General features: G+C 38.3%; 1 protein-coding gene across 1 annotated transcript in view; it reads right to left on the reverse strand.

Annotated features, from left to right (window-relative positions):
- LOC149181003 (two pore calcium channel protein 1-like) overlaps positions 1-17591 on the reverse strand; it is a 399691-nt gene that overhangs the window by 229808 nt on the left and 152292 nt on the right. Inside the window, exons 8-12 of the mRNA XM_089414060.1 lie at positions 16483-16588; positions 16104-16181; positions 15386-15398; positions 7790-7983; positions 5202-5565 (exon numbers count right to left, since the gene is read on the reverse strand). Of these exons, the coding sequence (XP_089270186.1) occupies positions 5202-5565; positions 7790-7983; positions 15386-15398; positions 16104-16181; positions 16483-16588 (755 nt within the window). The remainder of the gene's footprint in view (positions 1-5201; positions 5566-7789; positions 7984-15385; positions 15399-16103; positions 16182-16482; positions 16589-17591) is intronic.

Genomic DNA, 17591 nt, shown 5'->3' on the forward strand with positions numbered 1-17591 from the left:
ATTAGAAGGCAAGGATACACATTAGATCTTACACAGGATTGTAGGTGGGTCTCCATTTCGGGTTTGGTCTTCCTATACAGTGTCCAAGCCCTCTAGAGGGTCATTTTGGCACTTGTAGGGTGAGTATGGAGATCCATGGGCCTCCACCATAGCAAAGAGAAGATTGCTACTTCATTGATCCCTCAACGCCATTCATTGATTGCTCGTGTTCCACCTTTTTGGATGAGGATGATGCAGCTGAACCACCATGCCTAGTCGGCTTCACATTTGCACCACACACATGGCATTCGTTCCAAGGCCCAGATGAGGATGTGTCTCACCATGGGAGACAATGGGAGGGCTTATATCATCATTTTATCCCTTACAGATGGTATACAAGCATTATTGATTCACTTGGAGACCCATGAGGATGACATTGTGCCCCCATGACCATTTGGGGAGACCACACTGGATTTGCTTAGATATCAAGGGGTCACCCCCTTGACCACTATGTTTGGAGCCTATTCTCTTACATTGGCACACTTTAGACTTCACTAGGCCTCCTCAATGGCCCAACAACTCTTTGAGAAGCTTCATCTTTGTATTATTCAGCTCTCTTGGTGGGCTTGTCACCAATTCATGTTACTATTGTACATTATTTTATTATTTGGGGCTTAATTAGGCCATTTACACTATTCGAACCCCCTTAAGGATTGTATAAATAGATGAGAGCATTCCTCTCATCATCACTTGTATTGGATGTTCTTCTCTTCTTAAGAATTTCACATTTCCTTTTGGAGGCCAAGTTTGGTTTCATGTACAAATTTTGATGTTTGGTTACTATCTCTTGGTCTTGGAGCTTCGAATTATGTCTTGAATTGATGATTGGATATACTCACCGTACATGTAAGTGCTCTTTTTCATGCTTACCTTTACATTTATCTTGTCACATGAATAATGTATGGAATTTTCACTCTCTAGATCTAACATTGCCCTAAATTAATTCAAAATTGTGAAATTTTGGACTTTTGAGGTGTTGCGTATATTACACGTGTCTTGTCTGGTGAATAAATATTGAGGTAAAAAAATGTTTGATCTTTCCTTGATAAGTCATCAAATCTTGCACATTGAAGTATAAATACTTTTTTCAACCAACTTTAAGCCCTAGATGCCATGCGAAGTTGTTTAAGGTCTCCTTGATTAGGTAAAAGGTTCTCCAAACTTCAAAATTTCCTTGACTACATCTCTCCCTAAAGGCAAGGCACTGGTCTAGTCCTTGATGGTCACTTAAACGAATATCTTATTCACCTTTTTCTCCTCTTTTCTAAGCCCTAGGGCATCACCAAAAATCATTTCTGGCCAATGAAAATCCTTGAAAATTGGTGAACTTTTGCGTTGGGGTTTTCTTGAGGGGTCCTCCAATTTTTGAACTCAATCCGATGGTCGAATCCCAAGATATTGCAAGCCCTAGCTTGAAGACCATTCTTTTCCCTAGGTTCCCTTGGGTTGGAGTCTTCATTTGGATCAATGCACTTAAATTTCAACAGAAAATCTTTCCTTTCATCATATTCTTCTCCCTAACCTGGTTAAGTCCATCTATTGTTGATCAACTCCACACGGTTGACCTATTTTGGGTCCACTTGGGTTCTTTGTGGTGCCACAACCTTGTGACTCAAATTTCACAAGGATTACATAGAATCCATTTCTCCTTTAAGATCCTTAAGTCTAGGATATCTCTTGTTAAGGGATACTCTCCAAAACTAGGTCTAAGTGTTTTTATAGCCCTTCTAAGAGAGCCATCTATCTTGCTTCAATAGCAATCAAGCCCATTATCTAAGCCTCTCTTGTGAATAGGCTTCAGGAATCACTCCACATCCTATCATTGATCCATCCATTCTACTGATTCCTCTCATACCAGGACTCCTCCCATGGATGAAAGTCTGTAAAGAGCAGGGAGCATTAGCTGAGGTGATAATGGGCTATCGTTCTATTGTTGCCACTTGACCTAGTAGTTTCTCTATAGGATCCCCACCTAGGCTCCCTGCTAGTTTGAGTTGTAATAGGACACACAACATTTTTTGTCGCATGCATCTCTGATGCAACAAAATTACAGGAGGCCGAAATTTCAGGGAGCACCAAAATTTTGGGAGTCTGATTTTTGACATGGCACTTGATCATGATCTTGGTCATTGGTTTGGTTATTATTTGGTTATGATTATTTTGATGTACTAATGAATCTGGAACTCCCTCTCTCTTGCATAAGGAAAGATTTATGGGTTTTCCCTAGCCTTAGGCCTAAATTTTCTGTGTCTCTTGTCTTAATGTCTCATGATTATATTTACTGCTCTTTTCATGTTTAGATGGTAGAATGTCTAAACTGCCTAAATGATATTGTTAAATGCTATATGAACACTAATAATGATCTGTTGAAGTTGTGATTGTGTTGTTCTGTTATGCCCTAGCAAAAATTCAACAAGTGTGCCTACTTATGCAAGCCCATAACTAGTCCAAGAAGGATGCCCTACTTGAGTTTTGTATAAATACAAAACCTAATCCTCATTTGTAAATCATATTTTTATCACTAAGGTAAGGCTCTCTAATAGAAGTGTTTTAGACCTATAGGCGCTACATATTTGGCATTCTCTTGTGGTTGGCATATTTTCTCTTTTAAGTGCATTTCTACATCTCATGTATAGCACACTCATGCTTGGGCATCTATCTCTCTCTAGAGCTCTATTGTTTCAATGCTACCACACTTCTTAGGTGTTATGTTTCTCCTTTTTTTGCAAGTGTAGGGGTCGGCATTTTGGATCCATTCAATATTCTCTTAATGTTTGTGATATCAACAATAAAAAGGCTTAGAGTTTCAATTGATTAGATAAGCACAACCAGTGTTGCGGGGGAGCGCTCCCCCCCCCCGATCCCGCTCCCAATCCGCGCTCTAGGTGGGAGCAACTCAGGAGCACACTCCCTAAAAAAAATTCGTTCCCTGCCTTTTCGGGACCGTTTTCGGGAGTGTTTAGCCTTTTTTGCAAATTTTTTTGCAATAATGTTCGAAATGCAATTTTTTTCAAAGAAACAAATAAGTTTTGAGTGGGGTAGCTTAATGATCAAACCTATGGCCCTAGTATTGATATGTTATTCATGGTAATGTTAAATTCTTAAAGTAAAAGGATGAAAATGAAGGAGAATGTTCATCCTTTTACTTAAATTTTTAACATTACAATGAAATGACTCAGGATGTTTGAGAGTGGTTCTGACCTCATTGGATTTCATATGGAGAAAGTAGAATTTTAAATTTGACTCAAAATCCAGCAGACTTATCAGTTTTTCAGGATTTCAGGATTGCAATGTTTCCATTGAATTTTGTCATGTATTAGGGTATGGAACTCGTATTAATCAAGAGAACCAATCCCTCTATGTACCTTGATGTTAGTGACATTGGTTGTCGAACTCCTCTATCATGACCCTCCTAAAAATGTACGCATCACTCAAACAAAATCTTGACTTGACATGCTATGCTTTTTCTATATTATGTTAATGCTTAGAGGGTGATATTAATGACAAAGATCCCTATACAGATACAGAGGTAATGACAAAGATACCTCTGGATATCAATGCTTAGAGGGTGATATTAATGACAAAGATCCAGATTTTCCAACAAGACTAAAAAATTAGACATTTCTCGTGGTGGCAAGAGGCCCAAGCATAAGAAATAGATAATAGATTTACTTGTCTTTTCTAGTTTCTAGTAGTTTTTATAACTATTTACTCTTTCTTATTTATTATGATATTTTTTTAAACAATATATGACAATTTAAGTTTGAAGTTGGCAATTATAACACATTAGTAATGAATTATGAATATGATGCTTCATGAAAGTTGAAAGTTGTTTTATTTAATTTCATTTTATAACATTTCATTTCATGTTAGATATTATTTGTTGTAATGGTTACACTTAGCTTACAAGTACAACTTTGGTGATCAATGATGATAAATGTTATATATTGAATTTTGAAAGCTTGAAACTTTAAGATTGATGAATCATGAGACTCAATATGTTGTATGTTACTGTGTTACTAACTTATGGACGTGGTTGATGAAGATTATAACTTCTAGATGATTGTTGATATATGGTTCAATCTATGTTTTTTTTTTTTTTATGTTTTTTATATCTAATTCATCATTCTACATGTTTTTGTTGACATATATGTATCAAAATATAAATATATATATATATATATATATATATATATATATATATATATTATATAAAAAATGCTCCGGGATTTGCTCCCAAACTGGGAGCTTCTGAAAATGTTGCTCCCGCACCCGTTTTTGCTCCCGCTCCCCGCTTTCGCTCCCATTCCCAAGTAACACTGAGCACAACATTTACCAAGATTAACAAGTTTTATTACTAGTCAATCAATAGTTACTAAAAGGTACTAGCAATCAATGCATGTACAACATGCAACACATGTTGGGGTGTTATTAAGGACAATAACTATACAAATAAAGTGAAATGTATAATTTTGTATACTCATGCATGTATTTTATGTTGCTGGGGTCTATGTCTCGATATATTTGTACCGTCATCAAATAAGAAAGGATTGAAAGGATAAGAGAAACCGACATTCCCATAGGGATCTAAACTCTTAGAGAATATCATTCCCTAGTATGCAATCTTGTCTTAAAGGAAACAACCTGAAATTGAAGGTTAGTTAGAAGGAGACAAGTCATGTTATTCATAGTGAGACTCTTTTTGATCGCACACATACTAACTATTATAACAATATTGCCCACTATTACATGTGGATCAATAATTAGTATAAGAATGTTTGTCATGTGAAAATTCTATTTACAGTTAATCTGGTTATTATTCTCCTATCCTTAAACAGATTATTTGTCCCAACAAATTATTTACTGCAAATAATGAACAAAATATAACGACAAATTTCACCAATTAAATAAACTATGGAAATTCTAATAAAAAACCAAATCACAAAATCGACACAATTATTTTGGACAAAATGTCCCTGGAGAAACCCAGAAGGGAAAACCAATTCTTCAGATCTGAGGGTTTTATTATTATCTTCAGCAAATTTTGCAATTGATAAATATTACAACTGCTTGCCAAACCATGGCAAAGCTTTGACAAAAATATTACTTTACATCCACAGGTCGATCTGACCACTGGAAGGCTCGCGGCCTTCCTCTGCAACCTGACACAACCTTTCCTACAATTCGCACTGTTATTCCTGCAATCAGCCTTTTGTTGCAATCACACTGATTTCTTGCAATTCGCACTGCTATTTCTGCAATCTGTAGCAAATTCCTGCGATCAACCTTTTGTTGCAATCGCACTCGTTTCCTGCAAATTCGCACTGCTATTCCTGCAATCTGTAGCAAATTCCCGCAATCAGCCTTTTGTTGCAATCGCACCGATTTCCTGCAATTCACTCCAACTAGAAATCTCAATCTGCTAAATTGGTAACTCGTATGACCTCTCCAATCAATCTCAGCCACTCTGTTTGTAGAATAACTATGCGAGAATTCCTCCTCTAAATCTCGAAAACTGGAAGAATACTGATGAAAGAAAACTCCAAAAATATTTACTGCTTCAAATACTGTTGAAACCCCACTAGTGTCAAACCCCACACTATCACTGCGCTCTCTTCATTGCAATGAATTGATCTTCAAGACTGCCCATCGATTTCCTTTATAATATTTCACTAAGAAATCAATGGCTAAGATCTAGATCTGAGATGATCTAATCGATGGCTAAGATCACATAGAAACCTTAATAGAAGTCTCTTGAGTAAAATCAACCATGTCTCAATTATTACTAATTAATTAATCTATTTCCCTAAGTTAAAAATTAGGAAAATAATTAAAATGTAATGTCACCATCATTTTGAGAAGCAATGTATTCTATCCATTTTTGGCAATTTTGATCAATTTTGGCAAAAAGGTGGCAAAAACGTAATTCTGGTATTTTGAATTTTGGTAAAGTGGTGGCAAACAAGTCAACTCAATATTAAATTAAAAGAAACTCTCAATGGGAAATTATAAAAGGGGAAAGGAGCTCATTGTAATGTCCCAAATCAGAATTTTTTGGAACATCAACTTCATATAAAACTATCATGCATTTACCAGAAGATTGCCATGTAAAACCCAAACAATAAATTTATAAATTGCATAAAAGCTCATTAAAAATCACAACACGAGGAACAATGAGAAATGCAACAACCAAAATCCATCTTTATTATATATAGATAGATGCCAATACAATATCTGGGAATGACCCTTTGGTCTCCAAACTTAAACAAAAAAAAATCACTACACCTATGGATTCTGAATGAATCCACCAAGGGGAGATGGGTGCTCGCCCAATCTCTCTAAATCACCCAAGGGTTTTCGTCCTGGGGCTACCAATGGAGTAGAGAACCAGGTTCTCAACCTCTCATACAAGAAACAATATCAAAACCAAGATGTCCTCCAATGGCCTCCTCCTCCTCTTTTATAGATCTGATGGACCCCTCTAGAATCTTCTATTTTATTATTATTTTAATCATGGAGCACTTTTCCCTCTTTTATTTTAATTAAAATATTCTTTTTAATGCGGGAAAAGGGTAAATTGGCCACCATGTCTCCTTAGGTCACTGAAACCCCCATCCAAAAGTCCCATCATGTAGATCTTCTTGTTCTAGTTCCAATGAGATATTACACTGAGGTGTTCCATGAATTAATCTCCTCGGAATGCCACCTCGAGCATAATTAATTAAGTTATGCCCAACAATAATGCTGATTTTTTAAAGTTGTCGGAATGCAACAGAACGAAAGACAAACTGTGTTGATGATGGAATATGCCAAGCGAATGCCATCAAATCCCATAAAAACTTCTCAAAACTCCATCGGGACCTCTGATGACATAAACCTGCTCCATTGACCTAGCCATCCCCTGTCTTGGAAATCCACCCTGGTTGTACTATGAAGAAGAATAAAAATGGGGACATGACAGTCCTTCAGCCCCAAGATTTCTTTCCCTCAAGCAATTCAAATCTATGGACCAATCTGGTGATCCAATGGCACTGAAACCCAATGCCAAGATCCCATACGAACAACTGGTCCACGTCACGTCTCCAAGCTATTGAAACATGACTGGATCCTCCAATACTTGGATCCCATGTCCATCTCTGACTCAACCTGCTGCTAGTAGATACACCTGGATCCCAATGCCACCAAGAAGGAGTGTCAATGCTACATGGCTCTTGCTGTGTTGTAGCTCTGGCTGTGAATGCTACCCTACCGTGTACCAGTTCATCACCTCTCTCCAATCCAATCCCTGGCATACCCTAAGGTTAGTCTCAACATACTGATGTTGCGTTGAGATACTGATGAGTGGCCAACCCACATTTTGCTGCCAACTGGAGCATGTAATATCCCCCACCTCTAAGGGCTCCTACAGTACATTGCTCCTAACTAAGAATGATACTCCATCAATAGGATACCAACTCATGATCTCCTGCCAATCTAAGTCACGGACTCCTGTGTAAGGAACAAATCTACTATGTTAATGCTGGTCCATGCTCAACTCATGCTACCCTATCTGGTTGGTCAACACTATCCATCGAAAAAGCCCTGCCTCTCCCCGTAATGGGTACAAGTAGCCAAACTGTGTTGCAAGCCCTGTTTATGTACTCCTGGAGAGGGTTGCTGCTTGAAAACATTGCAGCTTGGCTAGCTTCCACTACACCTATTTGCACCTCATCTATGGGTAGAGTCGTAGACCCAAAGATGGGTGCACTACCATCTCCCTCGCCTGATATGAAACTCCATGCTCTTCCAATCCACCAATCTCCTGCCAAACTATCTTGTCAGACTCCAGCATCTCTTGAGGACAAGTGTTGGTGAACATCGTCACCTTGCCAGCTATCTGTACATCTATCTGCTCCTCATCAACCACTGACCCCAAGGGTGGTTGCTCATTGTAAAGACCATGAACTGAAATACGGTAATAACCAGAACTAAAATACAGTAAGAACCAAAACTGAACTGAAATACAGTAAGAGATTTTGGACACCTACCTGAACTACTGCCTGCTCTGGTGTTGCTCTGGTGTAGTTGATGGCATTGTGGTTGCTTCTGAATCCTGATACCAATTACCGGGAAACCAATTCCACCCAACCAGACTGAGCAGAGCCTGGCTGCTGAATCCAGTAAGCTTCTCGCAGAAGCTCACTGTCCCCCGTGCCCAGAACCTCAGATACCTAAAGCTCTTCCCTTAGTCAATTGTCTTTCTCTGGTTTGTCCTCCCTTCTCTGCTGATTTTTCTCCTTTGCCTTCCTCCCGCGTGATCGGCTCAGATCAGTGGTTTTATAATTGCAGGCTTGGCGGTGGCCGCCCTCCCGCCTACGACCATCGTTCTTCCTCCTCTCGACACGCCTCCGCATGCATTTCACTCTCAGATATTTTTCTCTCTGATCTTCTGTACTTTACTTATATTTCAGGTTTGGTCTTTGTGTTACCTTTTTACATAAGGTTTGATATTTTATATCCTTTTTTTATTATAAACTTTAATTTTATAAAGTTTAATATTATATATATATTTATAAGTTTAAATTTTATATTTATAACAAAGTTTGATTCATATTTATTTTTAATATGAAGTTTATCAAATCAGTTTTTAATATAAAGTTTGGAAGGGTCATTACATACACCCCCCCTTCAAAAACTTCGTCCCGAAGTTAGCTTTCAAAATTTTTGTTTTAATGTCAAGAGACTATAAAATTAGAGTTTTAGGTTTATGATTTTAAATGGATAATTCTTACCCTACCCAGGTTCCCAAGCTATTCTAAAATCATCCTATCCTTCCTAATCTCTTCCGCTCCCATCCTATCCGTCCTCTACTAGAGTATGTCGTGGCGTCAGTTTTACTGACCTAACCATTCATAACTCTAAGGTGACAGCGTCGGTTATACTGACCTGATTCCCAGTAGGCATCCGGCAGTCATCATCACACGTCTAGGGGAGCGTGATTCACACAGTCCTCCCATGACTCCAGGGTTCGGAGGATAAACGGTGCGTAACACCTCCACCCCTCCCAGCAGAATTAGGGCTAATACTTTTTCATAGAATCACTTTGAGCTTTAATGGTTCTGAGGTTCTGTCATCACGTGGTTATCCCAGTAACTGTTCATTAACTGCAATCATACACTTACCCATACATTTGTAAAATGTGCATTTAGCATATTCAAAATAACTTCATGTATTATTCACATATGACATTACAGTATAACATATTTTTCCATATTCCATGCATGTCATTTGACCTTCATCTAGAATGTATTCACTTCCTGTCTTCTATTCCATTGTTCATGTTGATATGCATAAATAAAACAAATTTTTAATATCTTAATTTCTATCAGAAGTAAAATCATTTACGGTCTTTAACTTTACCTTGACAATTATAAAAATTAACCGCATATATCGTTTTGGTATCCATGTACCAGCAGAATTTAAACATATATATAATGTCACAAAATCTCACGTATATCTATAATCATTCAAAATGTTTCTGAGTCTCTGATTGCAGTGAAGTAAATATATACTAAACATAGTTTAAAGTTCTTCAAAATTGACATAGATTAGGGTATCTTTGGCATATGTCCTCTGTATCTTCCCAAGTTGCTGATCCAAGACTATACTTGTCCCATTGGACCTTAACTTGGTCCACCAGGCGGTTCCTCAGCTGTCGAACCCTACGTTCCAGTATACGTAATGGTTCGACCGTTACGACTCCCTCGTCCGATACCTGCAATTCCTTCCATTGAAGGTTATGAGATAGATCAGCTATATAATGCCTTAATACAGAAACATGAAATACATTATGAATTCTATGCAGGTGAGGTGGCAGGGCAAGACAATAGGCAATAGGTCCAACTCTTTCCATGACTTTAAACGGTCCAATAAATCGGGGTGACAACTTTGTCCCTTTTCCGAATCGAATAGTACTTTTATTTGCTTTGATGCGGATGAAGACCTAATCCCCTACTTCATACCTCCTATCAATTCGGTGAGCATCCGCATAACTCTTTTGTCTATCCGGTGCTTCCTTTAATCGTTGTCTAATTTGTCTTATCTGCGCTTCCGCTTCATGGATTAATTCTGGTCCTATTATCACTCGATCTTCTAACCTGTCCCAACTTAACGGAGTTCTGCAAGGTCTGCCATATAAAGCTTCAAATGGAGGCATCCCAATCGAACTGTGGTAACTGTTGTTGTATGCAAATTCGACTAAGGGTAAGTACTTTTCCCAATGTGATTGCTGATCCATCACATACATTCGCAACATGTCTTCAAGTACTTGATTTACCCTTTCAGTTTGCCCATCAGTCTCAGGATGGTAAGCAGTGCTTAAATTTAGCTGAGTACCTAAGGCTGTTTGCATGCAAGTCCAGAATCTAGAAGTGAATTGCGAATCTCTATCGGATATAATATTTTTAGGTGTCCATGAAATCTAATAACTTCATTTATGAATACTCGAGCTACGTCAGCAACATCGTAAGTATCTCTTACGGGAATGAAATGGGCGCTTTTTGTTAATTTATCCACCACTACCAAAATGGCATTGTGTCTTTGAGAAGTAAGAGGTAGTCCAGTGATAAAATCCATCGAAATGGTCTCCCATTTAGACATAGGAATGTCGTGGGGTTGTAAGAGGCCCGCTGGGTGACAATGATCTGCCTTTACTTGCTGACATTCCAAACATTTTGCAACAAATTGAGTGATATCACGCTTCATGCCTGCCCAAAAGAAGAGTTTCTTGGTATCCGCATACATTTTCCCTACTCCAGGATGAGCACAATATACTGCTCTGTGGGCTTCCCCAAGGATGGTATCTCGAAGATCTTTATCATCAGGAATATACATCCTTCCATGGAATCGTAAGATCCCATCGTTTTCTAATTCATATCCCTCAAATTTAGATTCTTTTGCCCTATTACCTTCAAGACCTGCTCTTACCTTTAAATACCAGCTGTCTTTTATAAGATGATCCAGTACTCGTTGTCTTAAGTCTACTTTAATGGGTATGAGAGAAAATATCCGAGGTCTTCTGCTTAAAGCATCTGCTATCACATTTTCCTTTCCCTTAATGTATGATATTTCGAAGTCATATTCACTTAGGAATTCACTCCAGCGCCTTTGCCTGGCATTTAAGTCTCTTTGGGTGAACAAATATTGTAGACTTTGATGGTCGCTTTTAAGTGTAAAACTTCGTCCCACTAGATAGTGCCTCCAAATCTTTAAAGCTAGCACTACAGCGGCTAGTTCTAAATCGTGAGTAGCATAGAGTTCTTCATGAGGTTTTAACTTTCTGGAAGCATATGCTATCACTCCTCTATCCTGCATCAACACTGCACCCAGCCCTTGTTTGGATGCATCAGTACATACAGCAAAATCTTTGTCCATGTCTGGAACTCTTAGGATTGGTGCACTGGTGAGTAGTCTTTTGAGTTCAGAGAATGCTTTATTACATTCCTCGGTCCATTCGTACTTAACACCTTTACGCTGAAGGGTGGTAATTGAATTTGCGATTTTGAAGAATCCCTCCACAAATCTTCGGTAATAACTGGCTAAACCCATAAAGCTTCGTATCTCATGTGCATTTTTCGGTATTGGCCAATCCATGATCGCTTTTACCTTCTCAGGATCTACTGAAATCCCTTCACCTGATATGATGTGACCCAAATAATGAATCTTTTCCTGAAAGAATGAACACTTGGATAGTTTTCCATATAACCGATGTTCTCTAAGGCAGGACAATACTATCCGCAAATGATCTTCATGCTCTTTCTCATTCTTGGAATAGATGAGAATATCATCTAAAAAGACTTGCACAAATTGATCAAGATATTCACGGAAAACACTGTTCATAAGATTCATAAATACGGCTGGCGCATTTGTTAATCCAAAGGGTACCATAGTAAATTCATAGTGTCCAAAACGTGTCCGGAATGCAGTCTTAGAAATATCATTTTCAGAAATCCTTAGCTGATGATATCCTGAGCGAAGATCAATTTTTGAAAAGACAACAACTCCTTTCATTTGATCGAAAAGATCATCGATTCGAGGCATAGGGTATTGATTCTTTACTGTAGCTCGATTCAAGTCTCGATAATCTATGCATAATCTTAAAGATCCATCTTTCTTCTTCACAAAAATTACAGGAGCGCCCCAAGGTGATGAACTAGGCCGAATATGCCCTATATTCAGTAGTTCCTTTAATTGAATTTGCAATTCCTGAAGTTCTGGAGCTGTCATTCTATAAGGCGTTTTAGAGATTGGTTGGGTACCTAGTTTTAATTCAATAGTGAGATCCAATTCTCTTACCGGGGGTAATCCAGGTAGTTCTTTTGGAAATATATCCGGGAATTCGGCTAACACCAGATATTGTTCTAAGGATGGCCCTTTTCCATGGCTTACTTCTTGAATTGCATAAGCCTTACAACCTTTCCTTAAACAACGCTTCATCTGTGTTGCTGAAATGTAGCGTAAGGAAACTTCCCTCCTGATTCCTTGGATTTGGATTACTTCTCCTTCATCATTTATGCCTAGAATCCTTTTCCCATAACAGTCTACCCAAGCTTGGTGAGCTTCTAGCCAGTCCATACCTATGATAAGATCATACGTTCCTAAGGCTGTGACATAAACTTTCAGTTTAGTCGCACAGACCCCTAGGTCAATTTTGCATTGATCCACACTCAAGCCCACGGTTTGGAGTTCTCCTGAGGCCAGTTCCACTTGATGGAAATCATTTTGTCTACGAGCTGCCAACCCACATTTGTTTAATGCATATGATGAAATGAAACTATCTGTGGCACCAGTGTCAAATAAGATTTTGAGTTTTATACCATTGATAATACCTGAAGATTCCACTACAGTGGATTGATGTGCTGCTTGGTCGTTGCCGACTACTGCGTGAATTCTATGATTACCTCGATTGTTTGATATCGGTTCCTTTCCAGTCCTATGCAATATATTCGACGAAGCTTCTGGGCAGTCACGTTGAAAATGCGGTCCCCCACATCCCCAACAATTAAGCTGCGTTGATCCTCTTGAATCAGGACGTGAATTTCTAGAGAACGAGTTTCGTCCTCTCATGTTGATTCCTCTCGAATTTCTTCCTCTACTGGCAGTCCCTCGAGATGTCCATGGACTGGTGTTTGATGATTCCGCGGCTATAGTGTTTACTGCCATGGAAGCTCTTGTCCCCACATTTCTTGGGGTAAACCTGTTACCGTAAGGTGGCCTCGAGCTACCTTCTCTGAAGAAGTTTCGGGGGGTCTTTCCTGGAAATCCTGGTTGGATAGGCCCTGTTGGCCCCATATCTTTTTTGATTCCAAGGTGTTCTTCTGCATAACGACCACATTCAACTGCCTCGGCTACTGATGATGGTTTCCACATGCTTACCAAGGCTCTGATGCGAGGATTTAACCCAAATATGAAGCGTTCAGCTTGACGTTCATCAGAGTCTAAGTAGTGAATGTATTTTACAAGCTCCATAAACCTTGTCTCGTACTCTTCCACCGTTTTACTTCCCTGAATTAATGTATGAAAGGCTCTGGCTTGTTGTTGTTGAAAGTATGGAGGTAAATACTTTGCGCGGAACCTTTCCTCAAATAGTTCCCAAGGGACATTATCCAACGTAAGGTGTAACTGCTTCTCCAGATTCCCCCACCAAATCAAGGTGCTTTCCTTTAATTGAAACACGACAATTTTTGTTTTTGCAGAAGAAGAATATTTTCTTAACCTAAAGCATCTGTTCATTCCTTCTAACCACGCTTCAGCGCGTTCACATGCTCAACCTCCTAAGAATTCTAGGAGTCTAATTTTCTGAAGCCCCCTAGAAATGTCTTCTTTCGGTCTTCTGGGCTCAAAATTATTTGGTTCCGCTGAACTGGTGGCTACATGTTGAAATTCCTCTTTTGTTTTAGCCTTAGTTGATTCCTTTAATGCCTCCAATAAGGCTTCCAAAGAGTTCATTATCACAGTCAACTCTGGCGCTGGGGCGTTTGATGTTGATAATGGTCTAGGTGGTGACGATTGTGATGGGGATGATGATGGCGACGGTGGCGGCATTAATGGTGGTGATGCTACCTGGTCACGTCGTCGTCACTGATACGTCCTTACCATTCTAATGGTCCCTGAACACATAATAAAATTTCTATAAAAATTTTGAGGTAGACAACCGAATTTAACACATAATCTTCTTTTGAACTTCACATTTGTAAACGGGTATAGTTTTGCTATTTTTATCCGCTAGGCAGATCTTACTGGTACCAAGGTCAAGGAGGGTGGTCTCGCGACCTCCTTGTCCTAATGCAAGGTATTCTATCCTAATATGAATAATGCAGAAGTATGGTTATAAGCTCCTAAGGTAAGACATCCAAATTTTATTCACCAATGACATCTACGATTGAAAAAAAATAAAATGTCTCGTTACAATATATGCCAGTAACATACCCGCCATACCTCGATCTAGCTATTACTTTTAAGGAAGGTCGTACATATTTACATTCAGAATATATTATTTGGATATGGATTAAATCTATAAAATGAAGGGTTGTTTTGGTTCCATATCAGTTTGACCTTTAGCCGAAAATTTACCCTGGACATGTCATGATTAAAATCTAGAAGGGATATAGTTCAGCAGTATATCATAAAAGTAGATTGGGTTTAAACGGAGGAAATAAATTAGGATGTGTAAGAACCAGTTTGTCTTACGAATGACTCCGTCAAAGGATATAATTAGTACAGTTTTGTCCTCTAACTGATGCTTTGAAAAGTAGTTTTTATAAATTGCACCTAACACTTTAATGGTTGATGCAAGTGCAAATTGACTGCAATAGGGTTCATAGAAAATTTTGTGCTATCATAAGTTCAGATTTCACGATATTTGGCAGAGAACTTGCATAGATATTACCTGAGAAATTTAGCTGTTCCCTTCAACTTGAAACTGGCAATTCTAGGAGGCTATGAATGATCAAACGACATAACAGGGAACCTATCAAGTTAGATTCGATTACTGTCAAGGAACATAAAAAGGAACCTGTTTAGAAGGGTTCACCTTCCTTTGGAAGGGGTGTATAACAACTCGCAATGGTGACTAGTCTAATGCTTGTTTTTAGACAGTTGACTGCATTTAAAGTTGATCTGGCAGAACAGATAACGTCCACAATATATGAGTATAGGAAAGATGTAGACTCTGTCCAGACTGGTGCTAAGGTGAAGGCATTGGCTCTGCTCACCTAAGTTGGTAGGGAGAGTTAATTGCAGTATTTATACAAGGAAACTGAAGGTTTTGCAGTTTGCTGATGTAATGCTCATTATAAGGTTAGGTCACCTCTTTTAGATTCCTGTTTGAATAAAACAAAACTAATGAAGAATTCACTAATGCAAAATATTTGATAAAATTTGATATTAAGTTGAGTAAATACATCATGTGAATTTTGTCATAACTTATAAGTTCACATATCAAAACCCAGGTATAAGGTCACATATCAATACTAGAATAAAACAAGGGATGTTATCCAAGAGGAATCAGTGTACCTCCTCGATCAAATTAAAAGGATTGCAACATCTCTGTTATGCTCGTCAACTCTCTTTATTTTATATATTTCCAATACATTCCTTTAATTAGGGGTGTTGTGCTTGTTAGTATCCCCCTCTTAGTTCAGAGCTTGAAAAGTCTGCTGAGGAACTTGTCATGGACTATTGAATTGCGTCTGTCTCTCCACAGGTCAGCTCTTTTAAACTATATATATATAGGAATGTGATGTTATGATACTACATAAGTCTGCAAATACACAAGTCTGCAAAGCATATTTTTAAAACAGAATGACCGCTTTTGAACCTTTGATTGACTCGGTCAAGGATATACCTGAAGTAGGATTCTTGGATTCTTTTTGGATGCATAAGCATTAAGTCAAGCCTTTGAAATATACCAAAGCTATGAGCTTGAGGGACCTCGGCTCCTTTTGAGTGGAAATGCATAAAACCAATGGTGAAATATATTATGTTTGAACAGTTTGTGACATGCAAAATTTACTAGAACAACTCACATGTACATCCAGTAGATCGAAAGCTAATTGCAGTGTATCTTCTCGCAAAGTGTCCATCTCAGCCACTTGTTTTGCAAGCTGTTACAAAACACAAATTGTAATCCCTTTATCATTAGGACTCTAAGCACACTCGTAAAATTAGCTTAGAGCATCCATTTGAAGGGACTATGGATCTACCGATAAGAAATATAATACCAATTACTCTTTTTTCCCTGTTTTAATTTTGTCTCTAAATGTAGTAGTAGTGTTAACTGTTTCTTACCTATTAATGCACAAAGAAAAGCAACTTTAAAACAGAAACCTATGCTATACTAATATCAACATTAACGCATTTAATCTAAAGGAAATATTCTGCATCAGATTCTCTACAGTTTAATACCTGAGATTTAAAACTGTCATAAACAACAGCAAGAATAAGATTTGTCACAAAATATACGCCAAATAGTATGTATATTATGAAAAAGAGGCAAGACATACGCGATGACCTGCATCACAGACACAAAGGCATGAACATTGAGACAACAAAAAAGTCACTTTATTGGACAAGACACGATACTCAATAAACAATTAAAGTTCATAATTGATATTTTATATCATCCCACGCTGACAGGGAACATCAAAATTATATCTTTATAAGAAGCTATGGGCCTAGTCCTAACTGGAATCAACGATATAAATAGAAAAGCACATAAGCTCTTATATGAAAATTGCTAAAAGTGCAGGGTATTGGTCAGGAATCAGTCCTATTAGTGGACAAACACCCGGATAATCAAGAGTTACACTACAATAATAAACAAATCTAATCAATTAGTAGTACTTAGAAAAGGTAAGTCAATGAAATCACCAATCTTGGAGCTAGAAAGATGCAAAAAAATATGAACGTTTACAGGTATCAAACTCCCTTCTTGAAGCCTTCTACCAGCAAAATATTTAAAATGTCTCTTCATAATCTAAGCTTCATAGTGAATGGCAAGCCGTATTTCTGGAGTTGTTTGGAGGGCGTGGGCCATAGAAGAGGTCGAATTTTGGAAGTCAAAATCCAGCCAAACCATTTCTGGGTTTTGCTAGGTTTTTGACAAAGATCCCAAATATAAAGTTTCAAAATCTTTTGAGCACCAGAGGTGGGGTTTTCAACCGTATATTTGCAGTAGACAGTGCAGAATTGTTGGGGATTACATAGTGCCTTTGGGGGTCGATTTTGGCAAGTCCAAATCGGGCCAAACTGTTTCTGGGTTTTTGTGGGTTTCGGCCAAGGAGTTTGTGGCTGAATTTTCATCACTTTCTGAGCACCGAAGGCACGGTTTCTTGCAGCTCCTTTCCAATCAGCAATTGTAGACTGTAGTTACTAGGAGACAGCGCAGAGCATTAGAGGAGCAATTATTTCCAGCATTGAGATTATTGTTTGACACTTGGGTTCTATCAAGCTTGCCCTTGAGGCAAGCCCAGGAGCATTTTCCGCACTATTGTAAATTGTAATTGCTCCACTCC

The sequence above is a fragment of the Pinus tabuliformis genome, chromosome 3_2 (assembly GCF_031772625.1).
Source record: "Pinus tabuliformis cultivar Carrire ecotype Pingquan chromosome 3_2, CPIR1, whole genome shotgun sequence".
Taxonomy (NCBI): domain Eukaryota; kingdom Viridiplantae; phylum Streptophyta; class Pinopsida; order Pinales; family Pinaceae; genus Pinus; species Pinus tabuliformis.